Below are 27,754 nucleotides of genomic sequence, written 5' to 3' on the forward strand. Positions count from 1 at the left end.
CAATTGACCACTTGCCACCACTCCCACATTCTCTTCTGAATAAAGAAGGGCACTTATCCAGCGTACTGTTCTCCTTCCCACCCCACCATTACCGACTCCATTTGACATTCAGCGGAATTCACTCGAGAAAGGAATCTCTGTATTTTTCAGAGCTAAAGCGCTGAATTCTCACGGTTCATTGAAGGACCATTCTGCTCAGCCAACCCAGCAAAGGGATGGATGGCATGTGCTACTTTGCTAGCATGACCCCATCTCGGGATATCACATTTACCTGTTTCACAGGAAAATTTACAAGGTATTTGAATGCATATTTGGACATTAAACAACGTCTTCTTTTTGAAGAGATGTACAGGACAGTTAAAAGCCAAGAAGTTCTGAGATCACAGTAAGTCTTTTACACAAACCAACTCAACTGACACACAAGGTATTTTTAAACCTCCCTAAAACTGCAGAAGGTTGCATAATTACAACGTGGGAGCTAACTTTTCCACCCAACACTCTCCAAATTCTGTACTGTACGTTGTAACAGCAAAGCTATATTACAAAGCTGCGCCTTTTCATTATAAAGGTTTTGACCACTCCGCTTCCAAAGACCACGACCTGTGCTTCCCTACTTCTCTCGCGTACTGCCCTCAGTGTCTCAGGGAAGTTCCACCACTCTAAAGGGAAAAACTGATGCCAATACCGCGGAAAGCCAAACGCAGGGTGTTTTGTTTGCAGGAATGCACGGCTCTCAGGGCAGGCATCCGCGCGCCCTGTACTGTTGTAACCTATTTCAGGAGCAAGAACTGAGCTGGGCTTCCCCCCTTGGGAGAGAGCCGGCCGTGCCCTCGGTTCCGTGATGGGGCGGGCACGCAGCTCCGCTAAACCCTGAGGGAGCTGCCGGTATCCCGCAAACGTTTGGAACAAACAGCCTTCGACCTCCCGTGCCCGGCAGCGGCAACGATGCAATTCCTCGTCACTAGGGAAAGCAGTAGTAGATTAACGCTGATTTAACCTCGAACGCCCAGTGCCACTGCTGGGAACGGGAAAACAACACAAGCGCGACCTCCATTACCGAGGCGCTGAAGGAAGGGGAGGCTGCCCCGGGGACAGCGCTGGAGCAGCCTGAGCGCCGCTGACACCGCGGCTTCTCCCAGCAGCGCTTCCCGCCGCGGCCGGGGACCTCCCGGCACGGCCCCACCCCGGCGCGGCGGGGAGACACCGGCGGGCCGCCTTCCCCGCGACAAGGGACAGTCCCGGGCTGCCTTCCCCGCGACAAGGGACAGTCCGGCGGAGGAGCAGCGCCCAGCCACCCGCACGCCGTCCACTCACCCCGGCGCCCGCCGCGCCAGCAGCCGGAGCGGTGGGCGCGGCTCCCGCCCCTTCCCCACGGTCGCCCCCCGGCCCCGCTCACCGGCGTAGAAGCGGATGAGGCAGCCGGTCTCCGAGTCCATGCCCTCCTCCTGCACCCGCCACAGGTCCCGGAAGCCCAGCTGGGAGAGGTAGTCGTTCTGAATCTGCAGCGGCTTCTCATGGGCCTCCAGCCGCCGGCTGGTCTCCCCGTGCAGCTGTACATACAGGGCGGGCGGCCCCGCTGGCTGCTCCCGCCCGTCGGCCGCGCCCGCCGGCACCCCCACTGCCCGCCCTGGGGGCAGCTCGCCCGGGCAGGGGGGGCCCCGGCACGGCCCAGCACCTGCTTCTTCGACCCCGTCGGGGGCCGCCGGCTCCACCTCCAGCTCGTCCGAAGATGACGAGCCACCACCGCCGCCGCTGCTGTAGGGGTCCAGCCGGTCAGACACGCTCTCGGCGCTGGGGCTGAAGCTCTCGGTATCGGAGCCGGTCGGCCCCAGCTCCCCCAGCAGGGAGGGGCAGGAGAGCGGCGGCCCCGCAAGGTACAGTTCGGCCGGCGGCGCCCCGGGGCTGAAGTCGGAGGGCGCCGGGCTCGGCCGGCCGCCGGCCAAGTCGCTCTCCTCGGCGCCGCTGCACAGCGGCAGGCGGTCGGGCCGCGCCGCTTCCCCGCAGCCTGCTCCGGACAGCCCGCTCCGCGTCCCCCGCCGGCTCCTCGGTTTCTCGTCCGGCTGCGGCCGCAGCCCCTCGGCCGTGGGCTCGGGCGGCGCCTCGGCGGGGCCCGTCGGCGGCTCGGGCGGGGGTTGCGGCGGCGGCGCGCTCGCCTTGCCCAGCACTCGCACCACGCTGCTGCCGCCCCGGTGGCCGAGCTGCTGCAGCCGGGCGGCCACCTCGGCCGCCGTGGTCTCCAGGGTGCAGAGCACCGGGCGCAGGTAGCAGTTCATATGCCGCTCGTAGACGTGGACGCAGCCCCTCTGCAGGTCCCGCCGCACCCAGTCCCGCTCCGGGGGCTGCAGGGGCTGCAGCTGCCGGGGCGGCTTCAGCAGCAGCAGCGCCTTCCTGTCTAAGCTGCGGGTACCCAGCGAGGGGGCCGGGGCGCCGCCGGCAGAGGTGGAGGCGGCGGAGAGGTTTCTCTTCAACCTCCCCCGCCGCAGGAGCAGGGAGTTAGCGCTGCCGGCCCCACCGGGGGCCGCCGGAGTCCCGCTGGCCGCCAGCGCCGCGGGAGGAGTGAAGCCGCCGGCTGCCCCTCGTCTCCGCCGCGGGCCCCCGGCTGCTTTGCCGTCCAGCTGCCCGCCGCCGCCCGACGGCTCCGCGCTGCTCTCCGCCTGACTCCTCCTGCCCGGGGAGCCACTCTCTGGCTCCCCCCGCCCGCTTCCCGCCGCCGGGGCTTCTGCCGCTCGCTGCTGCGCGGGCTCCATCGCCCGCGGGGCCGGGGATGCCGCCGCCGCCGCCGCCCTGCTGAGAGCGCCGCTCGGCGCGGCGCGGGGGGGCCGAGCGGAGCGCGGCGCCGCGTCCCGGGGGTGGGGGGGATTACGTAGCAGCCGCGGGAAGCATTCCGCCGGTGCCCGGCTCAGTCCCGCTGCCTGGCTGTCGCCAGCGCCATTAGGGAGGGAGGGAGGCAGGCGAGGAGCGAGCGATCCCGCCGCCGTCCGCCGCTCCCCGCGCGCGCGCGGCTCATGAATATTAACCAGCCCACGGGGAGCGAGGGAGGCTCGCGAGGGTGACGCCACCGCTCGCGCGGCGGGGCGGGGCCTCGCCCATAAACACAGCGTGACTCCCATCCAGCCTGGGCGGCGCGCGGGGGCCGCTGGGAGCTGTAGTCCCTCGGTGGCCGCAAGTCCCGGCAGTGCCGCGGCTTCCCGCCGGCCCTGGGGGCCGCGCAGGCTCCGGGGCGGGAGCGCGGGCGGGAGGCCGCAGCACGCCGGCGGTGTCGGCGCTGCCCCGAGAGGTGTGGCGTGCCGCTGCCGCCCCTCGCCGCGCAGGGCTGAATCCGTGTTAAAAATCATTCCAGGACTTTGTCCCGTCGCCCCATGTTTGTGTTCCTCAGGTCTGCCCAGAGGCTTTGGCAGGTCCGGTGAGCGCCCAACCTGACGCGTTCTCCTCGTTGGCTGTCTCGGTGCAGAACCCGAGCAGTGAGCCCCGGTAGTCTTTCCCTCTGAAGAGGGAGATGATTTCTCCAGATCCAAGATGGAGAGAGACATGGAAATGTGGGTGGAAACGCGTATGTGTATATACGCGCATATACTGTAAGAAGAGCTGCTTTGTGAGTAGACACAGAAGGTTTCAGTGCCATTAGTCTGTCATTGTATTTCAGGGACTAAACTTACCGAAGATGCCCATTGTAGAAAATTGCTGAGAAGCATCTATTAAAAAAATCAAAAAAACACGTGTCGCATGATTTAAAAGAAGTTACTGAAAAGGAAAATCAGATACGTTCAATTAGCAGTGTAAACATGTGAGTCTTTATACTGCAAGGACACCATACTGTGGAATTCAGAGAAATCTCTTATGCTGCAGGAGATGTTTTAGCTGAGTAATGCCGGCTGGATGGGGCTGTAACTCCCTGAGATCTCACCTTTTAAATACATTTGGTAAAATCGCAGCGAAGCATCTTGCCAGAGATTCATGAAAAACGCAGTAGACTGCAATAAATTGGGAGTTCTGGGCAATTGACCAGTTATATCAATATTAGGGGAGATAAATCATCGCTGAGAACCCTAAGGTAAACCTAGCGAAACATTATTTTTAGCTGGTTGGTCTTTTTAATGCACACGTGTAATATATGAACCCCAAAATAAACCAGAACCATAATAAAATTAAGGTTTACCTCTCCTAATAAAACATTTCTCCACACTTCCACATTACTGTGTTCGTACCACATAGAAGCAGATGAAACATGGCACAGAAAACAGGTATTCCCCAAAGCACTTACAATGAAATCATGTAGCTGCCTTTTAAGTTTTTTGTAACAACAAAGCCGATGTTTACTGTGTGTGAAAACCACCCACTTTCTGAACAGAACAATCTGCAGACTAACTGGTCTGATTGTGGAGTTCATGCCGAGCCTTATCTAGAGCTGCAATCACCAGCAGGAACTTCTTTGGAACTCAAGAGCACAAACTGACAGAAGATGACGGCACACTTGGCCATTAAACGGGTGCCCACAACCTCCGCTGACAGTGGCAACACGCAGCAGAAGTCATAACTGAATAGATGAGCTCCAGTTCTGGCTGTTTGATACATTCTGATTTATTTCTACTGCTTTGCACCACCCTTGCGCCACCTACTTCATAGAGGTTACACCAGGTCCCCTGATTGAAATGTGTTAGAGAAATATTTTACATGCAAACACACAAAGACACATACACTCAGAAGGAGACAGCAAGCTCTAAGAGCATTATTGTTAATGATGATGCTTGAAATGCTTCTAGCAGACAGTTTCCAGCCCGCCTCTTCTTTGGTGGAGTGGCAAGAGAGAAGATCTGCCTTTCTCAAACTGTTCAAATACCTGAATATTTATCCACACACAAAAAAACTCCAGAGCATTGAACCTAAGAGACATCTCCTGGGGCTTCCAGTTTTCTCCCTTGTGGCTGGAGATACCACATCCTACATGTTACTGAGGTCCACCTAACACAGCAGATAAAAAAGCTGTGTCAGTTTGAACTGAGCTCAGCTGATTTGTCCTCTGCCCTAACTGGAACACTGTCCCAGGGCCACCCCATCCTCCCTGTTGGGAAATTCCTTCCAATTTTCAGCCTGAATTTTACACATGGGTAGTCTATGCACATTTGCTCACATGCCAACATTGCATTGCCCTTTGACTCAAATAGCTGTGGGTTGTTTTCTTTTTTTAACTCCAGAGCCTTTACCCCAAGGTGCTTAGAAGCAGCAACAGTATTATTCCCTGGCAGGCTTTGTTTTCCCTCTTGGGTAGACTTAAACACACTTTTGTTGTGTCCTCTGAGCAGATAGTTCCCATAGTGTAGGAACACGCAGTTAAGGTCATTTGGACAGCCTTGGGCCAGATCCTCCATGGGGTGGACTGGTATAGACACAGCTCTAGATTTTCTCTGCCAGTCCGGACAGAGCTGCTGCCATCGGCGATACAACTCGGGGAAGTGTCCGGGGACCTCGCCCTCCCTCTTGCCAGGCTAAAACTCACTGCTGGCAGCAGCCCTACTCATGAATGGCTTTATGCAATTCAGAAACAAAGTAGCTGTACTAAAGTCCTGAGGGGAGAGGGAAGTCGTTGGATTTATCTCTGCCCTGTGAAATTTTTTCAGGAGCAGAAGGCTGCAATGAGGCTCCCGGCATCCTGTGAACCCTGACTTGAGCTGTGGGAAGAAAAGGGAGAGTGCGGTCGATTTTCATACTTTGCTGAATATGAAGGTGGCAATTTCTGCAGTGGCCTAGCACCTCCAAATGTTAGCAGTACCTAGCTTGGTTATTTTTGCATTGTGCAGGGAAGTGAAATCTCTAAGTATATGCATATTTAAATTGAGATCTCCAGCTTATGAGAAAGCTCTGCTATTTTCCATTTCCCAGTATCTCATATATACTCTAAAACTCTCCTGAAATTGTGAATTTTGATAGGGATTAACTGGTGTCGTCAGACATGGGAATGGAGTTTATGAAATTGATGTTTGACAGGAGGAAGTGGAAGGGTGAAATACACATTTCCCTTTTCTAAAGTTGGATTGATGACAGCTGTTTGGGAGACAGGTAAAATGAAACAGGGTGGTTTGCAATCTGCAGTTTTCCGCCCAGACTCAGGCGATCTTGAGGAGAAGTTTTCTGATTACAGGAGTTGGCAACAAAAAATGAGGGAATAAAAAGTGATTTATTGGAGATTACTATGAATTACTCTTGAATCTGAATGAACAAATTATACACTCTCACACACAGGTGAAGGAAAATGCCAGAAGGTCTTGAAACCACAAGAAGACTTTTGAGGACAGTGTTACATCCAGAGTTATCAGACCTTAGCTGAAATCCTCACAGAGGCTGGAGCTGTTGTGATCCTCACTGTCTATGTTTCTGCTGGCAGCTGCTACAGCAGGAGGCATCAGGCTCCATACACATCCCTGGAGCTGACTGACTGCAGTTGTGCTTGGCGTGTGTCAATTCCTGCTCAGCCTCTTCTGAAATCTGCCTCCCCCAATTCTCACAGATTCCTTTAAAGCCCTCAGGGATACACTGTGCTGTTATTAGATGTTTCTACACGGGAAGGGATAGATTATGGGCATCAGCTGATGGCTGTGGTTTTCCTTACTCTTTCATTATGAATGTAGAAGAGAAGACCAGGTCCAGCTTTGATTCATATTGCTGCTGGTTCTGTTCTTTTCTGTTCTTTGTTAGCATTATACCCCTTCATTTCTGGTAACATCTTGGTTTATCTACAGTTAATATTTTGCCAGACAATTCAATGATGGTTTATTTGTTCTGTCTAATTTTTCAGAAATGTCTGCTGCAGTGGGATAGTAAACAGCTTTTGTAGACTCAGTTTTACCATTAACTATACTCAAAGGGATGCAGTGAATACCCAGTTTCAGTTTTCTTTTCAAAGATATCATTGCAAAATAATATGCCATCATTAAACAGAAATTTCTTAATCCCCAGTCCTTGACTACAGAAAACTTGACTGACAAGTCAGTTCTGGATCAAAAGCTGAGTGCTGAGAAATGCTAGTGTGGGAAAGATTATATTTATACTTTCTCTGCTGTAAGTCATCTTCAATGATGCTGCTAAATGTTCATCTGTGTTTCAAGAAGGTATGAATCACTTTAGTGATTCCAGTTAACGTGTGAAGGTGGAAAGGGAGCTTACAAAGAAAGAATTTAATGTCCTTCAACCCTGCAGAGTGTTGGGGAGCTTACTCAGCTCTCTTCTTTAGTAGCCTGTTTTTGTAGTGAGGGAGAATTTTTCTACAGATGACAAAGCAAGAGACTTATTTCAATGTCAAATGCTGAAACAAAAGACACTTGCCACTGTATGTGTAATTCAGAGACCGGGAGATGGATGAGCAAAGGGAGCATTTCAAATTAAACAATATAGTAAGAATAACCTTCTTTCTGAAGAGAAATTGAATGTTGTCGTATGGAAACTGTTCTCCAAATAATATTGTATCAGTAGGGATTAACTTCATTTTTCAAAAGGCTAGGTATGCACCTGTGCCCCTCATTCATACTTGCACATACTCCTACAGCTGTAGGAGCAAATTGGATATACAGATAACAAGGAACTGAAATTTTATGCTGATTGCTGCTCCAGCTGTGAACTTGAGCACAATAGTGTGTGTCTGTTCCGTGGCAGTTGTGCTCATCTTGGTGTGTAAGGCCTTCGGTGTAGTAAGGTATTTAAGATGGTGCTTCAGGGAAACGTCTACTTATAAAAGTGTTCTTATACTGAGGATATGATTAAGAACTATTCTTGAACAGGGAAGTTTCCATTACTCAGTGCCTGAGATATAATTTAAAGGCTGTAAGTGATCTTACAGTTGCCCTTTTGTTTATATATTCAGTAACACTGGATTCTTACGGTCCAGGAGGTTATTTGTACCTACAGCTCCCTAAATAAATAAATAAACCTTTCAGCAAGGTTTGATCTGTATTTCTGATTCCAAAACCACTTGCACAGAAGTAATATCAACAGTACTACATGTTCATGAAGCAGTGCACTTCAAAGCATGTTACAAACGAGTAAATGTAAATATTTTCATAGTACAGAGAGAGGAGAAAAGAGGCAAGTACCTTCTTGGCTGCACATTAGACCTCTCTCAAGGTGATAGGCACAAGTCAGGTTCCCGTGTTCTGAAAATGAAGTACCAGGCTGTGAATCTTCCTTCTTGGTAAGCTAGAGTCTTGTCCCAGCCCCCTCTGGGCAGAGGGGCTGGAGCTGGGTGCAGAATCCAGCTGTGAGTTTGTTCAAGTGGCAGTGATTCTCACTTGCAGTACTTGGCCACTTGAATTTCAGTTTCTTGTAGAGCTAACCTGTATTGCTTTCAGCAAGGCAGGGTTTTCCTAAGCCATCAGCAGCGGTGTGGTGTGGAGATCCTTTGATTACACGAATGTTTCCCGTTGTGACATGCACAGGCTGGGCTCTGTTAGCATTGCAGTTAAACAGTTGGGAGGTGTAGCTTCCTTAGCAAATTTTGGAATTTCTTCTCCAGCACATACTTCTTGTTCTCGTCACATGAAGAAAGAAAGGAAACAGCAGCACCTTCATTGCAGTTCAAGGCAATGAGCAGCTGATCCTGAGTTAACTGTATGGCTGAAATCCACGTGCAGAGGAAACAAACTTGAGGAAAAGGTCTGTGTTATACATTCTAGTGTTATATTAGATACTGTGTTAAAATTAAACCAGTATTTTACAGATTTTGCTTTTAATTTGTGTTGATACTGTTTGCAAAGCCAGACCTTGTAATTGACAGTAGATGCAGCAACCCTATACACTAATCCTCTTACTGTGTCTTCGACTCTTCCATTTTAAGCTACTTGTTTTGTTTGTTGCTTTTTTAAAGAAAAAGGGCTTTACTGCCTGTTAGATATTAATGCACTAAAAGATTCTCTTCCAGAACTTTATAAATCCTTCCTTGTAATTATTTCTTTTTATCTTTCTTCCTCATATGGTGTCTTAAGCCGTTTTTGTTTCAGAGCTCTACAACTCCTCAAGGTACAGTATTCATCACCACTGATAGAGATGGATTAATGTGGATTCATTAAGCTGCAGCCAACACAGTGACTGGAATGTGATGGTTTTACATAATGCCCTAAATAGCATGACTAGCGCATTTGAAGTGACCCAAGAGATTCCAGCATTTTTGGTATCAGCTTTTCACGAGGTTAGTCATCTCCCATTAATTCCCTTGTAAATATCTTGGAGGAAGGATACTGGCTGTTGTTTAAAGGCTGTACATAAAGGCCTTTCACGTGAGACTGAGGATATGTTTCCGCCATACAGCAGGTTTGGCAACAAAGTTGGTGTAGAAAGGTCATGCCCCTACTCACTTCTATTTGCCTCTTCTGCACAGTGTGTTGCCACTCCAGTGGGCCAGGACGACGGGAGCAGCACTGCCATCAGGGTAATGGGAATGTTCTGCATTGAAACAAATTGTGCCTGAAGAATCTCAGGTATCCTTTTAATACAGTAAGAGTCTATCACAAATGCAAGTTATTTATTTGTCAATGTCATAAGCACTGAAGTGAGACTAGCACAGGGGAAGCTAAACCCTCAAAATATGTGTTAGTGATGATTTATCCTAGTACAGAGTGCTATCAACAGCTGCATCTAGAGTACTTTACTTAAGTATAAGCAAAAATGCACATTATGCCCTTTGAAGGAACATTTTTAAATTCATTTCTTCAACACTAAAGGTGTCTCTTGTTGAGAGTAAACATAGGAATCCTCCAAGGAAATTAACAAAATAAAGCCTTATACAATTAAAATATTGGCAGGATCAACTTAGCAGTTAATACTAAAATAACTCACTGTCACTTCTGTGACTCCCCAGGCACCCATCTCAGAAGGGCTTTCAGGAAATCTGTAGGGAACATACCTGAGCTTTGATGAAAATGACCATAAGGAGCTAAATCTAGGAGAGTAGCTTCCTTAGCTTTTCTAGTGACAAAATGCCCATTGATTTCTAGGCTGGAAGCCATGAACTTATGTGCAGAATCGCTGAATGTGGCTACCAAAGGTGCCTTGGCTTCAGAGCTCCATCCCTCCCTTGCAAACTCACTCAGCCATTCCAGCTATGACTGCGTAGTCACAGGGCTATGACATGCTGTTGCATGAGATTAAGAGAGCTCTTTGCAATACACTGGAACAACGGGAATGGGCTTGGAATTCATGGGTGAGGCGAAACAAAACTTCAAGGAAAATGAGTCTATCATTTCACCAAGAGATCATGTGGCTCCCCATACAGTAACCCACAGTGGAGGTCACTGTGATGCCCTGCTCCCTGCTCTCTGTCAGTCTGTGCAGAAGCTGGCCTGGGACAGTCAGGAAGGGAAGCCATAGGAAAGGGAGAACAGCTAATATTTTGAGATCCAGATTTGACTGAGGTGAAAGCGTGCATTGTTAGCCTTGCAGATGTATCCAACAGGATACACCAAACTACAGTCATGTGTATATAATTGGCATCCAAACTCTTTCAGAGGCAGCATCATCCTGCTTTTGGTGTTCCAAAGGCATCTTTTGTTGCTTTCTAATTGCCAAGAACAGATCTGAATGCTCTGTGAGACTCCACCTGTTCTGGTCAGAACAAGGATAAAACCCAGGTTATCCAAACTGATGTGAATTCTCATTGCTAGAGTGGGATAAGCTCTTAGTTTTCCCAAACGCATACATGCCCAGGCACTGTCACTGGTAGCATGTTCTCCAAGATATTCAGTGCCTGTGACCTAAGCACTCTGCAGATCAAGACATGCCTTGGGGTTAAATTTTCATCAGCCTCTTCATAAGACAGGCAGTGAACTCATTGTGAAAACCCATTGGTGGCCCCCACGCAGTTGGCAAATGCTGTGTTTGAAAGTCAGCTGGATTTTTAGGAACATTGTTTCTGCCAACAGGTACTGATAACCTGCTTTCATAATAATAGCACAAACTTCACCTTCCAGCAACCTGACACACTTCTTCACCACACCAAATAGATCTGTCCTGCACCACTAGCAAATCTGGAATGCCATACTGCCAGGAGCCAAAGCTTTTTGACAAAAAAAAAAAAAAAAAAAAAAAAAAAAGTGAAAAGGTGGTGCACACAATGAAGAGTTTTCCTGCAGATTTGAAGAGGCAGAGGGATGGAGCTGCCTTGGTACCTGTGACTGTGAGCAATCAGGCTTTTGAAAGAAGCCCAGCGTTTTCCATGGGGTTTTCCATGAGGTTGGTCCATCGTCCAGCACACAAGAGCCAGCCAGAGAGCTCTTCTCCACAGTGATTGCAGTCAGGCTGCTGGCCAGGGTTCACATCCGCCACGGCTTAGCACAGCTGGGCCGCAGGCGTTTCTGGGTGATAGCCAAGTATTTTGTGTCCTACCATTCTTGGCTGCCCTTTTATATTTTCTTCTTATCAGATCCCAACATACAAGGAACTTGCAGTGGATTTTTAGGTAATTGCTGGAAACCCATTTATCACATCATTCCCCCACATGGTGGCATTGCTTGCAAAAAGTATCTGCTGATTCCCAGTGTGTGATGTTTTGTTCTCAGGTGCTTTAGCCAGAGCTCTGCTGCCTTGAGGGAGCATTTACCACCAGACATGCTTGCTCCTCTTCACTTACTCTGAGAATGAATGCTCTTCCAGATCAGACAGACCATAGAGGTCTCCAAGACCAGGAACCCCGCTCAGGAGCTCTCAGGGAAGCTGTGTAGGAACTGCAGAAAGAAGCTACTGGAAAGGCTCTACTGACTCTCCTTCTGTCATCAGTGGTGCAGACCAGCTGTCAGAGGAGTGGTCACACTGCTCTGGAGTCATCATGGCAGACGTCAGGCAGGCACAAATGCAGGCTGCTCCACGACAATCCCTGAAGGGATGCACTGAGTGAAGAAAGCCAAGGAATTTGGAAAGCCTCCGTATGAGATGTCCAATGGACAGAGCTCAGTACAGAGAAGAAGTATTGGTAAGTAAATGTGCATTATATCGGATGACCCCTGGGCCTCCTCAGGTTATCCTTCCAGGAGCAGGGCGAACGTCAAAGTGAGATCACATCAGCCAGACCCTCACAGAGCACAAAACCTCAGTGAAGTACAGGCAGGCTGGAATTAGCAGGCTGAGTCACTCAGCCAGGAATCAGTTGTCAATGTAGTCGCTGTTGAACAAGTGTAATGATGACAATCTAAACAAGGGCTGCTTTTTGGCAAGAGTCGAGATACTGAAATGGTTTGTAAATCATTTGCAGGATTTCCTACCTACATCTTTTCAGCAGCATAAGTGGATTAGACTACTGGTCCTTCTAGATAGCATCCTGCTGCAAAGGGGTTGTTACCACACACTTCAAGGAAAGATGAAAGGACAGTGATGGTCAATGGTGTGGGATAGCCAGTCTCAGAAAACCTATTCCCAAAACTGCAGTGATTAGAAACTGGCTTTACCCCAGAAGCATGAGTATAAATCTCTTCCAAAGCTCTTGTTTATTTTTATGCATGTATTAGCAGTCTTCCTTTGACTCCTGTCAAGATTTTGGTTGTGATAATACTAGGTGGGAAGGGATTTGGCCAAGTAATTGCATGCTGTGCAAAAAATTTATTTCCTTTTTATCAGTTTTAAATGTGTCCTTTTTCAATTTAATTGAATATTCCTTTGTGTTTGTACTGTGGAAGGGAGACCAGCAGCATGTATTTGTGGGTGGATTTGCTGGACGGGCTGGGATTGGTTTCCCACTGCTTCAAACCAGGGGAAATCACAACAGAGCAGAATACGCAAATTAAGGGTTCTGGTCAATCAAACTCAATAGTAATTTGTAACAAAGAGAAAGTCTTAGGGGAGTTAGTCCTCATAATACACCTATATTTTTCTCTCTGTCTCCCTTCCCCCTTTTTCTTTCAGGAATGATTCAATACAGTCTCTTACAAGAAACTTACCAATTTCTAATTGAGCAATCTACTGGAAGGTATCCCTGCTCACGTCAGGGAGGTTGAAAGTAGATGATCTTTAAGATTCCTTTCAACCCACACCATTCTGTGCTTCTATGACTAAAAATCAAGGCAAAAATCAAGGCAAAATCAATCAAACACCTTAACCCAAATGCTTTCTTCCAGTTGTAAAACAGGCACCAGAACATCTCTTATTAAAGGGGCTAATTAAGTATGATCCCTTTTTCTCTCTTGTAAAGGTTATTGGAAAACAACCCAAGCAACGTCTTTGTTATATTTTGCTGAGAAAGTTCCTTCTTTGGCAGGGGAAGGGTAATTGTGATAGCAAGCTGCTTCTGTTCCCAAATTCCCTGATGTGCTGGGGTCATGTTGCATATTTGCACTCTGCTTTAACAAGGAGCAGCAACATAGACAGAAGGGCTTATTTTTGGTGTCACTACATTTAGAGCAGATGTTATAGGCTCAATTATCCTGGTACTTCAGCTGTAACATTGCATTATCCTCTAAGCTCCCTATCTTTGGCTGAAATTGTTTTGTAGGAAGACATTGCTTTCTGAAAGCTGGTGCTTCTGCTCCTCCACTTAGTACAGCCTGACAGCTACCTTCAGTAAGCAAATTTATCATTTTGGATTGCTTCTGCACCGTAGCTACAAATCACATTGAATGTACCGCTGAACAAAACACGTTTTTTAATGTGGAGCATCTGCCCATTATACGAATATCCAGCATTTTAATGCGGGATCATTAGTCACTGAGAATAAATTGATAGGTTATGGAGTTCTGCATATTTCAGTCAGAGTTCAAAAAAACCCTACTTGTGTAATGCAGGAATATTCTAAGTTCAGCATCCTCACAGTATAGTTGAGTATCTGCATTTATAACAATGTTGTGAAACAGAAAGACATGTCCCGCAGCTCCTGAATCACAGCCTTGAAATGCAGCATGACAATTATTTCATTTCAAGGCCAATGGTGATGAGCTCTGTCAGCATGGCAAGTAATTAGAAGAAATAGGTATCACTTGACTCATCTTTTCTTCCTGCCTTTGCCAGGTCTTAAAAGATACCATTTTCACCATCTAAAGCCTATTCCATTTATTTACTGCATTATATTGTTCTGGAGTTATGTTTATGAAAAGGGACTCTATGTTTTTAATTTGAAGTTTTTTTCTCTTTGAAGCAATAAAACCATTTTAAATGCTTTCTGTAAAGGTGATGTTATTTAGAATGCATAAAATGAGATGAAAATAACTGAAAATAATGAGTCAAGCCAATAAAACTGGCAGAGGAATCAGCCAAATGGTAGCTCAAAGAAGGCAGATCACATATTCAAAACAGTTGAATCATTTTCTTTTAAAAATCCAGCTAGACACGCAATTCCTTATCTCGGTCCCCTAACATTTGCCACATCTTCTACTTTATGAACACATACACTTTGCTTAGCAAAAAGTCAGAATCTTTCACGACAATGTATAGCAAGATGTGGCAGTTTTATACTATTTCTGCTATTAAGTAGTGTAACAAGAGCAGGCTTGTTAAAATTTTATTCTTTTAGTAGCAGCATTCTCCAGACAAAATACTCATATATTTTCTACACTCGGACCGTCTGAACAGATTATCCAACAATTACACATTAATTATTAATCACCCAGTGCTCCAGAAGCCACCCTGTGGCTCTCTAGTGCAGGAACGCTACTGCTTTTGCAACCTAATGATATGATTTTCCCAGCTGTGGTGTTGCAGTGCTCAGCCAGATGGAAGGCTAATGACAGAGAGAGACATAAAGTTATAGGAATGCCTGAGGTTGTACCTCACCTTACTTGGAGGAGGTTATGAAACAGTAACCTAAACAAAGTCAGCAGGCAAAATACAGAAAACTAGTTGGATGATAGATTATAGGTAGAATTGAAGTGGGCAGGTGTTTTAAGTGGTCTCTGTAGGGATTAATTGGAAATATCTGAAAATAAGCAAATAGGGAAGAAGATGTTTTCCTCCTGCATTCCCCAAGAACACCTTTTCCGACTCCATATTTAAGTGGCAAGCCTGAGAACTGTGATTTGCATTATCTGTACACATTCTTGCCTGTACATGGTTACAGCTCAGGAAAACAAGATTGATTTCTCATTCTCAAGCACATTTATAATGTCTGTGCAAATGAATGTAGGGCATATCCCGGCTAGATCAATATTTATGCAGCCTACTTTAGAAAGCAAGGGAGTTGCTTCTGAGCAGCAGGGGATCTTGTAATTTCTTTTCCTATGGTTTCCTCTTTTCCTCATTTTCAGTGAAATTTGTTTGCATAATGCTCCATGCTCGCTGGCAGTTAAAGAGAGTTTTCACGAAGGCCCCTCCAAAAGGCTGAGCTGCTCCTGGCGCCGAGGCAGCGCAGGCACCTGGGGACTCCCTGGGGTGGAGAGAGTGTGGGTGAGCCCTGGGGCTCCAGACTGGCCCCGGGAATGTGTGGTTGTGTCAAGGTGTGCAAGGGCAGCACGGAAGCCTAATGCTGCTCCCCGAAGGGACAGTGGCTTTCCTCACCCCTTGTCTTTGGCTGCATGCTTCATTCCATTTCTGAAAGAGCAACAATTAATTACCCTAAATAAACCCAACTGCAGAATATCCAATACTGCAGCTTGTTTCATTCTTCTAGGCTCACCTCTTCGGTGCACACATTCCCCATGCTGTTGTCACAGCTAACCTCTTTCATTCATCTTGAAATGGTGGGCAGGGGGCCAGGGGAGAACGGAACACATAATAAATCAAAAGGCAGTAGCAAAACATTAAAAAGAGCCAAGCTCCCAGCAGTATGCCGGCATCTATGTTTAAAAGGATCTTCCTAAACAGCTGTTTTCTCACAGCACAGCTTTCATTTTCTTGATGCTTAGGAGGAGGCGACTTCACCGACCCACAGACAGAAGGCAGCCTTTGTGAATACCCTTTATTTTTTGTTCTGCCATATTTACCAGAATTTTCTTTTTATGAACCTGACTTGAATAAACTCAAGGGCCTTCAAATGCCCCTGGTAATGCAAGTTCCAGCACAGTGATGCATGTCTTTGGAAATTAATTGGGAAATGATAACAAGTAACTTTACAGTATTGGTATCTTCTGATTGAGTTTCAATTTAATTTGCCATCAAATAAAACACACTTTGTGTATATAAAGTATTCCGTGCAAGCATTATTTTTTTTCCTAAAGAAGCTCCTCCATGATGCAAACATGACAAGCTCTTGGCTATTAAATCATCTTGATTTCCATGGCCATAGCACTGAAATGCAGCATTAGCAAATACAATATGTTGAATGCCTCTGTAGTAAACAATTCCATTTTTTTCAAGTAGCTAACAAGGCAATAAGAACCCTGTCACTTCTGTGTTGACAAAGTATCTTAGTTACCGAGTAACTATAGAGATGTTTTCCTTATGCTTGACGTAATTATCAAAATGCCTTCCAATAGCTGGTGAAAATGTTAAGGCTTAAAGAATAATTCCTAGAGTGTGGTTCGCTGTTCTCAGGGACATACAAGTCAGCGCTGCACAGGCCAGCTCTGCACAAACACCTAAAAAGATCTTCAATGTATTTCTTCTTGCCACCGGTCCCTTTGGAGCAAACTGGAACATCTGACCCTGTCCTCCAAATCAAGTTTCAGATTTGGTCAGCGTCAGGCACAGGGCCAGGAGAAGAGACAGTCACAGACATCCTAGGGCATAAGTCACAAATTACTTTGTTTCTCTTAAAGCTCCACTTTAGGTAAGGATTTATAATCTGTGTTGGCTTGTTCAGAAAGGGGGTTGCAGTTGAAAGTTTGTGAAAAGCTTGCCCTAAGAGCCCCCAGCTCAAAAGGATACTGGTTTTACTACTTCCCTGATCTGTAGGCAAATCTTTCTTCACAGTCCCTGGTCTGTGCTGTTTCAGTACTTAGGAGTGGTTCAGATTTTGCCCTGGTGCTGTTAACTCTCTACAGATCTTGACTCTCTGGAGCTTCTGGCAGACACTCCAAAGCTGGATGTGTCCTATGGCCTGAAAAACATGGACTAGTGCACTGTCGTGAGGGACATTTCCTGCTTGGCATTCACGCTGAGCTCTGCATGGGTGATTTTTCTCCTACAAGTGATGTGTAACATGTAGAATTTCAGTCTGAAGTGTGCTCAATGAAGAATGAAGGTTGGAAGGGATCCCAGTGAGATATTTACTGCCTCTTACTGGCTTTAGAGTATTATAGATCCTGTACAAAAATATTACTTTTAGTTTAATATCAACAATAATATATAAACCGTACACATGTTGTTCCAACAGGTTGTCCTTTAGATATGCAGTGACGGGGACTCCATCACTTCCATGTCTGGCTGCTGTCTGTCCTCTGCTCCACTGCCCTGACCAGCTATAATTATTTCCCAGTGACTATCCTGAAACTGCCTTGCTGCCCCACAGGCAGAGAGCAGAATAATTGTCTTCCGCTTTGCAGCCCCATGTGTTGAAATACCCTTCTTTCCTTCTTCAAGCAGAACAAGGGCAGTGCCTTTGGACTTCCCTCACAGGTTATGTTCTCCAGGCCTCCTATCAGCCACATGGTTGCCCCTGTGTCCAGCTAGGGTGCTCTCGTTCTGGGACGGCCGTACCCCAAAACCAGCCTGACTGGCAGCAGGTAGAGGAAAAGGGCTTGTGCCTGCCCCTGGCGAGCCATATCCTTGTTGGTACATCCCAGTATGGTGTTAGCCTTTGTCTCAGAACCACGGTGCTCCCAGGCTCTAGCTCACAAACCCGACTCCTGCCCAGCAATCTGCCAGCCGAGCTATTGCCTGACTGGATCTGTCCCTTGTTCCTGCCTGATAGCACCATCTGATATGAGTTTGTCCCCGTTCAGAACTGCATCCTGTGTTTCCCCCCAGCACAGTGACACCAGTGATGATGCCAGCCCTGGCACCAGCCTGCCTTGCTGTTCCTGGTGCAGCCACTGCGCCTGCTGTCACTCACCCTCCTGCTACAATTTGACAAGCCTTGTGTCAGCCTCTTGTAAATTTCTCTGTTGAGATTACTCATTATGAGAATGGCATCAGAGATACTGTCAAAAGCACTTGGAAGACAAGACACGTGACATCTACTGCCTCTCCTTTCTGTAAGACTGATAATTGCCATAAAAGGTAATAAATGTGCTTTCGCTCATTTAGTGCTCATTCCTTTTATCACCAAGTGTGAATTAGTCCATATTCGATTGTTTGCTCCAGTATTTCCAGGGCACTGGCATGAAGTTGGCCAGTTTTCTCCTTTGCCCTCAGTTTTAAAGGCAGCCACCCTATTTGTCCATCTCTGTACCCAGCCACAGTTTGACTCATCCTCCATCAAGTCTTACAGACAGCTAACTGCTCATGGCCCAGCAGTGCCATTAGCCAAGTCTTCAAGTATCTGAGGCCAAAGTATCACTACCAATTTGCAAATAATTAACTTCTGCATGAACTTTCCTTGTTAGAGTCACCCATCTTTCCCACTGGTGCTGCTGGTGTTTGTGCTACCTACCCACGTGCAACTGGTGTTTTGGGGAAGAGAAGTAGAAGCTAAAGGCGCTAAACACTTATTCTATAGAAACGAGTACGATGAAAGCATTCCTGTTTCAGGAATTAGTGACCACAGAATCATAGAATGGGATTCCTGGTGTGATTCACATTAGAATGTGGTTCCTGGTGTCCCTTGATAATCCCCTCCTGGCTTACGCCACAGCCCTTGCTTGCCCCTGCACGTTGGGGCAATGCTTTGTACGTGCTTGGCTTGCCAGGTGTCCTCTTCCTGGATAGTTCCCTCCTGTGCTGAGGATGGAAGACTGCAACAATTAAACAATAAAAGGTTTTAGAGAGCAAATAAGTGAGTCATGCCCTGGTACGTGTCATTGGAAGTAAAATAAAACAGTAAATCAGCAGATTTCATGGAAACAGCATGGTCCAGGCTTTGCTCGTGGAGCCAGCATGAGAGATTTGTGCATTCGCAGATCCAGACGGATGTGGCCATCCCTGGCACACTGTGTCCCTCCCCAGCTGGCAGGACTGATGAGGCCAATTTCTCACAGTGCTGTTTCGTTGAAAGGAGTCATTTCAGAGTGAAAAAAACACTTTCCTGCAGCATAAATCAGCCCCACAGAAACTCAGTGCTCAGCCATACCATTAATGCCAGAGCTGTTGTGCTGTTTCAAACTGGGGCGCAGGGACATCCCCAAGGCAGCACAGGGAGAGACAAGGAGAAGGTAACAGGAATGCCAAGGTGCAGGTATTTGACATAATCTTTGGAAAAGGCCAGTGGCTGCTCTGTGTCACTCTACCCACTCTACCCACTATTTATTCCTCCTCTTTGGCTGGCCAAAAAGCACAAGCCAACCATGATTTGTAAATAATGAAGAAAAATGTCTCTTTGTTGATGGAGCTGCCACTACACATCCCCATGCGTACAAGTTCCATGAGCAGCTCTGCTCAGGAAAGCTATGCTTGATTAAACTGAACCCTGGCTTCTGAAATACTGGAGCAAGGGTTGTTGTGGGACTTCATCCAATATAACTGTGTTTTATTTTTATTGCTCCTCATCTGTTTTCCCTGATTCTGATAAGGCCAGAGAGCACCTTGGCTCAGCAATCTCTGCTCTCAGCAGGAGGAGAATCATGCACTGAGTGACCTTACTGAAGTGTCTGTCACGTAAAAATCCTTCTGCCACCTGGAGTCCTGCGTGCACCCACTTTTCTCTCTCCTTCATGAATATTTATGGTGGCAAAACTGGATATTGCATGAATTAGTATGGAACTTTAAAATGACGCAATGGGTAATTTCATATAGAATGACGTTCCTTGGCAATTCTTCCATATAGTTATATCAGTAAGATTCATGCCTGTGCAATTCCCAGGGTGAAATCAATTTTACTTTTTTTTTATTAGGAAGGGATAGAAGATTAATGTGATTCTCCACACACTTTCATCACCAGACTTTGCTGGTTTCCATTCAACTGTAAAATGGTGATAGTGCCCTGCCACTCAATTTATATTTTCCTTTGCCTGCATATTGCTTTCCTCTTCCTGGGGTTGTCTGTTTTACATTCTCTTTTTGTGTTTCTTTTTTTGTCTCACATCTAAGATCGCTGTTTTGTGGCGAGACAGGGTCTTCCTCAAAAATGCATCAATAATAGAGAAAAAATGGAGGAGCCAGGCAATGCTGCGGTAGGCGGGAAGAGTAAAGTAGGTTAGGCAGTTAGCATTCATCAAATATTTAGTGAGTGATACAAGCTGAGGCCAGCTGTAGGGGATCTTGATATGTTTTCTCTTTGTATGACTTGGTTAGTCCATCACACAGGTCCCTGCAGAGCACCCCAGCACTTACTCGTGGCCCTGACCTACATTTTACATGGCATGCGTGCCCGTCTTTCCCCAAATGGCAAAGCCCGGTTTGGAAGAGGGTTTTGCTCCCATTTCAAGGCACCTTTAGCCATGCACATGCACCCAGTGTCTGGCCTCTGCTCACCGTGGCTGTGACATGAGCTGCTGTTGTAGGTAAACATTCCTAAGCCCTTACTGTAAAATGGTCTCTGTGTTTCCCCTTTTTCTTATTCAACCCTTTTTTCATACTACATTTTTCCTTCTTATAGTAGACACTGCTCTGGGAGAAGACAGCATTTCCCACTGGTAAGATAGCTGAGCTCACATAATTTCTCTAAGCAGCAGCACCTGGAAGGTTGGGTTTGTCTTGTGCTTGGGTTTTTTCCCCAAAAAAAACACTAAGGATGAAAGATATCATCCTGTAATGTAATGGGAATTGTTTATCAATTCCAAAGGGCTTTAAGATCCCAGGGAGATGAAGCCAGAGAGCACTGTACCACAGCAGGCTTTGTCCTGCCACCCCTGGAGTGCCAGGGGCTGCTGTGCCTCTGGATCCACACAGTGCCCAGGGCCTGTGGGGCCAGGTCGCTCCCTACACTGGGCTCTGTTACAATGCAGGGTTCTGTGCTTGTTCAGAGCCCGTAGACTCAAAGATCTGGGACAAACTGCCTTGCCTCCTTATCCCTTAAATCCCACAGCGTACCTTTCCACTGCCAGGCTCTTTCCCCCAGCATCCTAGTGCAGGTGTGCTGCTTTACTCAACAGCTGTTTGCTGGCACGTGGATTTCTCTTTCTTTGCAGTTTGTCTGTGTGCCCCTATCCCCCCCCTCACTGAGCTGCCTGCCAGGAACCCACGCACATTTTTGGCTGCCACTGCCCAGACTCGAGGGGTCCTGCTTAGCAGGCACCTGCCGGGTGCATCCCTTTGTTTTCATTTTTGTTTCTCAGGGTTCCTCTGTACTGCAGCTCCCTGTGCATAGGGCAGATCACAAAAACATGAGGCTGCGGGATAAGCAGCAAGGGCTCAGGAACGTGCTCCGATTTGCTAAAATTGCCTAATGAAGCTTAGAGCAGCAACTTCAGGCACTTGCAAAGCATGTAACAAAAGTAGCACCCTTAGGCAAATATAACCCTAATTTCTTCACATATTAATTAAAAGGGAAAATTTAGGAGAAAATATTAATCCCTGTCCACAGAAGACTTGCTTTTCTCTTTTACTCCAGGCTAGAAATATCAATGGAGTTAAACATTTGTCAGCACTTGCACAAGCACAGCCAGAGCAAGAGAGCTGAGTAAAGGCAAATCTTTCCAAAAGAGAAGCCAGGGCCTGCTGTCGCTGGCAAGATGAAGGGTTCGAAGGAAATGAAGATGAGTGAGATTGCAAAACTGAGATGCCTGCGCTTGCAAATTACTTGTAATGGCTCCAGAAACGACTTGTCTAGTGCTGTTGTTTTACCTTTTACCTACCACTAGGTATGCACCTCAGCTCATTTAAAGGGCAGTATCGAGACATATAATTTGTTTACAGCTCGTTAATTGCCATTATAATAACAATAGCATGATACATGCGAAAGCACGCTGGCGTTTTGGTGGTAGCATGCAGCAGAGCCTCCCCACGGCAGCTCATTGCTTGCCCAGAGCCCGGTTGCAAAACACTATTTAGTCCTATTAGGAGTAATTTTGGGGGCAGATTGGGGAGCACGAGTCTTCCCTTTGCCACAGACAGAACACACACAGTTTAAACTTGTTTCCTTCCTAATTGCGGGTGAGCAAAGCGCAGGCACTGTTCTTTCCATCTGGGTCATTTAGGGTTTGAAAATAAGCTAATGAGGAAGCCAAGGAATTATAGCATGAGGGTGGTTCTCTAACTTCTCTATCCCAGTTCTAACACATGCAGTTGTAGAACTCCTCTTGCAGTAGAAGTAATGCCTCCTGCTCCCAGTAGAAGATCCTAAGCCATTCCTCTGGGTACCAGCTCATAGGTTAGTGCTTTCCTTTGGCTACTGTCCTTAGGCTGGCCTGGTGTGCAGGGGTGACAAAGGTGGTGAATCAGCTCAAAAAAAAAGGACAGAAAGAGAAACAGGAATTGTATTGCTGGCTGAACCTCAGGTGCTAATGGGAATTTGGCTTCCCTGACACAGGCTGCAAATTTTGACTGGGATGCCATGAATCCTGGTAATGTCCTCCTCTGGCATTTGGTGCTTCTTCTGAAAAAAAAAAAAAAAAAAGAAAACCAAAACAACAGATCTCAGAATTTGGAAAGGGGCTTTGCACTTACTTTCTCTTGAGAAGAGTTGAAAAACTGCAGGGAAGGAAAAAGGATTCAAAGCTTTTACAAAATATACAGATAACTATTTCTTTGGACCAGCTTTAGTAAGTACAGCCAGGTTCTGACTGAGGGGCATAAATGCTCTTTTTTGGAATGGAAACATTTTTCCTAGTAGTTTATTATTCTCTGAACTTGTCATGAAGCACAGAGCAATTGTCAGCAATGTGCCCCATGAAAAAAAAATATCTTGGATAAACTCTATCACAAGATTTTCTCTTTCAAACATTTTTCATTGCAGTGATCACTGTTTGCCAAGAAATAAAAGATACAAAGAGAAGAGGTTCTACTTGGTTCAGTAGTAGATCTAGAAAAAATTATTTTGTGGATACAGAGAAAGCCTTGTTGTTTTTACTGTGTATCTTGAAAAAAAATCTTTCTTGCCAAGAGATTTTATGAGAAGCACAGGGTGTGCTATAAAATCATGCTGTATTCTTCATTTAATCACAGGGAGCTGATGTAAAATGCAGATACTGAAAGCAAGAGACGAAATCTCACGACTTTGTGTGAACCCACTCTTGTGATGGAGGACAGCTCCTGACTTTGGTTTTCATGTAGGTCCTAACAAATGCTTTCAATTCATAGCATCCTCACAAGTTTCATGCTACAACTCCAGAGCCAAGTAAACATCATATCACAGCAGTGGATTTCCTAATCCTCATGACATCAGCTCCTTAGCAGGGCATTTAGTGGCTGAATGCTTCAGTTGTGAGTATGGCCTATTTCTTGGTCATTTTTCCCAACCTGACTCCAGTACCAGATTCCTTCTGGCTTCCCATGCAGAGCAGAAATCAATTTCTGTTTTCCCTGGAGCCATCACCAGATCTGTATTTGTGGCCAGGGCTGCCTTGCAGGGGTTTCTGCAGCAAGGGGAGAGGCTGCTGACACCGACTGTGTCAGCCACAGCACATTTCCCAAAAGCCTTGCAGTGTGTGTTGCGCAGGGAAATGTCTTCAGCCCTCCTAGTCTGGTCTTGTGAGGCTCCTAACTGAGCTTAGGTGTCTCTGCCTGGAGGTGGTTTTCCTCTGGAAGAGTCTATGGGGACATGGCAGAAGATGGCAACTTCATCTGTCTCCCAGAACTACCCGAGGTACTGCAACTGCAAGGGATTTACAGCAGGATTTTTCTAGAAGCAGTTGGAAAAGGATTCTAAGACAGAGCTCACCAAGGCTTTTCTGCATCATCCCTCTCTCTATAAACCAGATTAACAGAAACAGCTAACTTCTGTTTGTTTGTTTGTTGTTCATTTGTTGTTTGGTTTTGTTTATTTTTTCCTAGGATGTGCTCCTGTGGCAGCATGAGTGGCCCTGGATACATCTGGTATATTTTGAGGAAGTCAGGTTTGATAAGGATTGTTTTCCCTGGCTTTTCAAAGTGGAAAATTTAGGTTTTACCGTGACCACATGTAGAAGTGTGCTTTTTGGAGCTGTCACCATCATCCAATGCACTTGGATTTTGCTGCCACTTTGACTTCTTTCCCTGTGCTCACAAATGGGATCTCCATGGAAAGCTATTAGGCACCTGCATCTTCCACGGGAGCAGATACCACTTATTATTTCAGAAGGGTTATCTTTGTTCCCTCACTTATGCCAAGCACATTAATGCAAAACAAATTAAAATGTTGTCGTCCGTGCTGGGACAGTTGCGGGGCGGGGGGGGGTCTGTGTAATGCACCAAGCTTCCACTGTATAGGGTGTGCTTTGTTACCTGGAATAAATTACTTACAGTTTCTTGATCTACAGTACGGGATCCAGCTGTTGTGTAACTCTGGAAACACCTTCTGTTGTTGCACAACATTGTTGGTATCACCCCCATCTATGATACAACTGTGCAATCAAAGCCGTGTTTGTGCACCGAACATCCCTCTTCCTGCCCGCCTTTGTGCAGACACACATCAAACACTGCTTGCTTCTTTGGGCAAACGGGGAACAATCCTCTTTTTCCTGCAGACTGTGAGGGAATTGAGGTCAGAAGCTGAAGCATGTTTGTGACAATGATGATTTTGGTTTGAACTGCACGGGTGGACGCTGTTTTACTCACAGGAAAAACTATCAGTCCTTGCCCCAAAATACCAAATGGCCACATGTCCCCTGCCCAAAATGAGTCTTGCAAATGGAAACACGGCTTCTGGACCAGCTCTGCTTTCCACTCCTGACATTTTCCATCTGGGATTCATAAACCCTGGGTCATTCCCATTTATGTCACATGAAAAGAGGAGGAGAAAAGCCGCTCCCGCTGGCCACACGCAAGCACTGCCCAACCTTTGCACCCGGGGTCAGCAGAGGTATTGCCATGCAAGAGGTTTTGCTCCACCCAGAGAAGGAAGTGAGTCAGGTGCCACTGTCCTGAGCACGTGGGGTCACAGGTGCTGCCCGGGGCTGAGGGACAGGGTGAGTGCCAGCTCTGCTGCAGCCTTCATTGAGGGTGGGAATGTGCAGTCTGATAATGTGAAGGTTTTTTGCTCTCATCAAGCTCAACATTTTTTCTTTCGTCGGGGGGAAAAAAAAAAAGGAAGGGACACCTAATTGAGTTACCTTCTCCCACACATGCTGTGGATGTGCACACAAGGATGAAGAGCTGTGCACAGACTGGGGCTGTGTGTACCCTGCTGCCAGTGGCTCCAAGCAGCTCAGGACTCTGGCACCCGTCACAGAACCTGACAAGGCATTTCAGCTTCATTGGAGCCCCCGGCTGCACATACCAGAGCCCACCCCAGGTCACTGACTTTACTGTCTCTCTTTACAGCCACAGACTTCAAGCTGTGATCAGTATCTCCAGACAAGACAAAGTGTGGACACCAATATGAGGCAACACAACTCCTTATAAGGACCCTCAGAGAAGAACAATAAAATCAGAGCTCATAATTTACAAACATGTAGGGACCAGTCCTCGTCCAAGAGCTCTCGCAACACCTCACAGGTGGCAGTGAAGGAGAGGAATCCCAGCAAATATCTCCTGACAGTGTTTAAGCCCTCAGCTCCCAGGCTAACTTATGCCTTCTGATTTCAGTGGAAGATCTGGCTTGAATGAAGCAGGACATAGTCACATTCCATGTAGCACAGTGGTAGAGAAGACAGCAATCCTAAATCTCATGAATGCCAGCTTTATGCTCTTTCCTCCCAAGTTCATGAGTGCTTAATCTTTGAGAAGCTTACACTAAGATTTTCATGTTTGTTTAAAGTTTTAAAACAAAACTTAATCACCTGCAGGCAATCCTACATGGCATTTTTTATTTCAGTCCCAGATGCAAAACAACCCTAAACCTGCTCTGCAGATCTGCTGACACAGAGGAGATTAAATGCTATTTTGCTGGTCTTTTTAAGCCCCTTATCGATTTTTTCCTGGGTTCACATAGGGTTCACAAGTGAGAGTGTTGGTCCTTCGAGTATGACAGTTCATTTTAAGTGCCACTTTCTGCATTAAAGGACAGGCTGCAAAAAGGGCAATATGGACAGTAATGCTGAAGGGCTTGCTCATGGCCCAGAGCCCCAGCTTCATTTGAGATATGTTTTTCACCTGAGATAGTTAAAGCATGGCAGAGGGTGGCGTGGAGGTTGCAGCCATTTTAAGCAAGCATGGTGCTGTTGGCTTCAGAGTGCAATGAATCCAGAGCAATTGGCCTCCTGTGGGTGGCAGAGGGGAAGGACCTACTTCCTTCTGGACCTGCTGTCCCACCTTGGTTTGTAATTGCCTGATTGGCCTTGACACCAAGAGGTCAGATCTGTCCCCAAGGTGTGGATACAGAGCCGCTGCATGAGCCACCCTGTGGGCACCAAACCCCAGGGCCATGTTTTGGAGATGTGAGAGCAGGGTCCCACCAACACCAGCTGTACTCAGACACCCACACGTGGCTGCTGTGTCACTGTCTGGGAAACAGGACCACCACAGAAAGGAGACCCAGGAGCTGAGCTCAAGTGTGAACCTCGATCATCTGCACAGCTGGAGCATCAACCCTGATAACCCTGTCAGGCACATCTGCTGGAGGTGCTGCCTGGCTTCCAAGCCACCACCTGGATCTTGGTCATGGCTTTGTCAGAAATCTCCTTCTTTGAAATACAGCACGAAAACTGGGACAGCAAAGGGAAAGAGATTAACATACTGAAAGAAAAGATGCTGCACAAAGAGCTTCACTGGCAATTTTAGCATAAATGGGTGGTGTCTGGTAGTACCACAAGGAAGTGAAAACAGGGTCATATTACAAGAGATGTTAGACAAGGGTGATTACACTTACAGTTGCCTGAGCTACAGGTATACATATAAATTAAACAAAAAAATCAGGTATGCCTATAAGCAATACATGGAATCACACAATAAGTAAAGTCAGAAGTGTCAGGCCCCTTCCCTACCCAAAGCACAGCCAGCTTAAAGTCAGAGTAAGCCTTTGTTGGGAGAGCTTTGTGCATGCCTGCAGGCTGGTTGACTACCAACTCTGTGAAAATTGTCTGATAATGTTTAACTGGGATATCCTTGTACATAACTTCTGTTTAGTGCCTCTCATCCTTTCACCATGCATTTCCAAGGTGAGTATGGCTCTGTATTTCCTGCAAGGTAGCGTCAGATAGCACTGAAGTCTCCTTTCAAGCCTTCCCTTCTACAGGCTGGACAAATCCATCTCTCTTGTCTTTTCCTTGTATGCCACATCCTTCTGCTGGATCTGATCTGGTACCAAGGACCCTGGACAACAGGACATGGCACACTTGGATGTGGCCTCACAAATGTCTTGTGTTTTCTTCCAGAGAAAGATTTGTTTGGTGTGGCTATAATCTAGGTTCTCTAAATTTAACAGGTCTTGCTTTTCCTGCTAAAATTTGCTGCTGACTAATGTTTGGCATATGATACCCAGAAGGATCCCCCAGCTGACCCCATGTGGCTGCTCCCTTCTTCTTAGCTGGTTTCTAATTGTAAGAACAGGGAGGTTCCCGAGCAACCTTTTATTGAGAGAAGTAGGACAAAATCCACCCTAATTACCACTCCAGCAGAGCTAGGGCAGTCTGGAACAGAAGTCTACAGTGAGCTGTGGGCGATGGAAGACGTTGCAAGCCTGGCACAGGAGTCTCATGGTGTCTCTTAAGCCCCTACATCCCTCTTCACCGTTTTGAAACGCAAAACCTGTGCTTGCCCTTGCCTCGGTGCCTGCAAAGCAAGGCACAGCCTGCGGCAGCGATCTGGG

At 46.9% G+C, this 27,754-nt stretch overlaps 1 protein-coding gene and 1 long non-coding RNA gene across 9 annotated transcripts in view; one reads left to right on the forward strand and one right to left on the reverse strand.

Annotated features, from left to right (window-relative positions):
• Window positions 1-2,762, reverse strand: part of PHLPP1 (PH domain and leucine rich repeat protein phosphatase 1) — a 134,657-nt gene extending 131,895 nt beyond the window's left edge. Inside the window, exon 1 of the mRNA XM_014872427.2 lies at window positions 1,397-2,762. Coding sequence (XP_014727913.2) covers window positions 1,397-2,747 — 1,351 coding nt within the window. The 5' untranslated portion in view covers window positions 2,748-2,762. The remainder of the gene's footprint in view (window positions 1-1,396) is intronic.
• LOC148225312 (uncharacterized) lies at window positions 1,807-27,754 on the forward strand. 8 transcript variants are annotated; one of them, XR_015805586.1, is made up of 5 exons: window positions 3,278-8,640; window positions 8,985-9,172; window positions 9,362-9,461; window positions 11,538-11,947; window positions 25,330-27,754. It is a non-coding gene; the product is annotated as an uncharacterized LOC148225312 (long non-coding RNA). The 8 variants fall into 8 exon arrangements; XR_015805579.1 differs by adding an exon at window positions 1,807-1,874 and having other exon boundaries at window positions 8,501-9,461; XR_015805584.1 differs by having other exon boundaries at window positions 3,278-9,172.

This window comes from Sturnus vulgaris, chromosome 1 (genome assembly GCF_052056855.1).
Source record: "Sturnus vulgaris isolate bStuVul1 chromosome 1, bStuVul1.hap1, whole genome shotgun sequence".
Lineage (NCBI taxonomy): Eukaryota > Metazoa > Chordata > Aves > Passeriformes > Sturnidae > Sturnus > Sturnus vulgaris.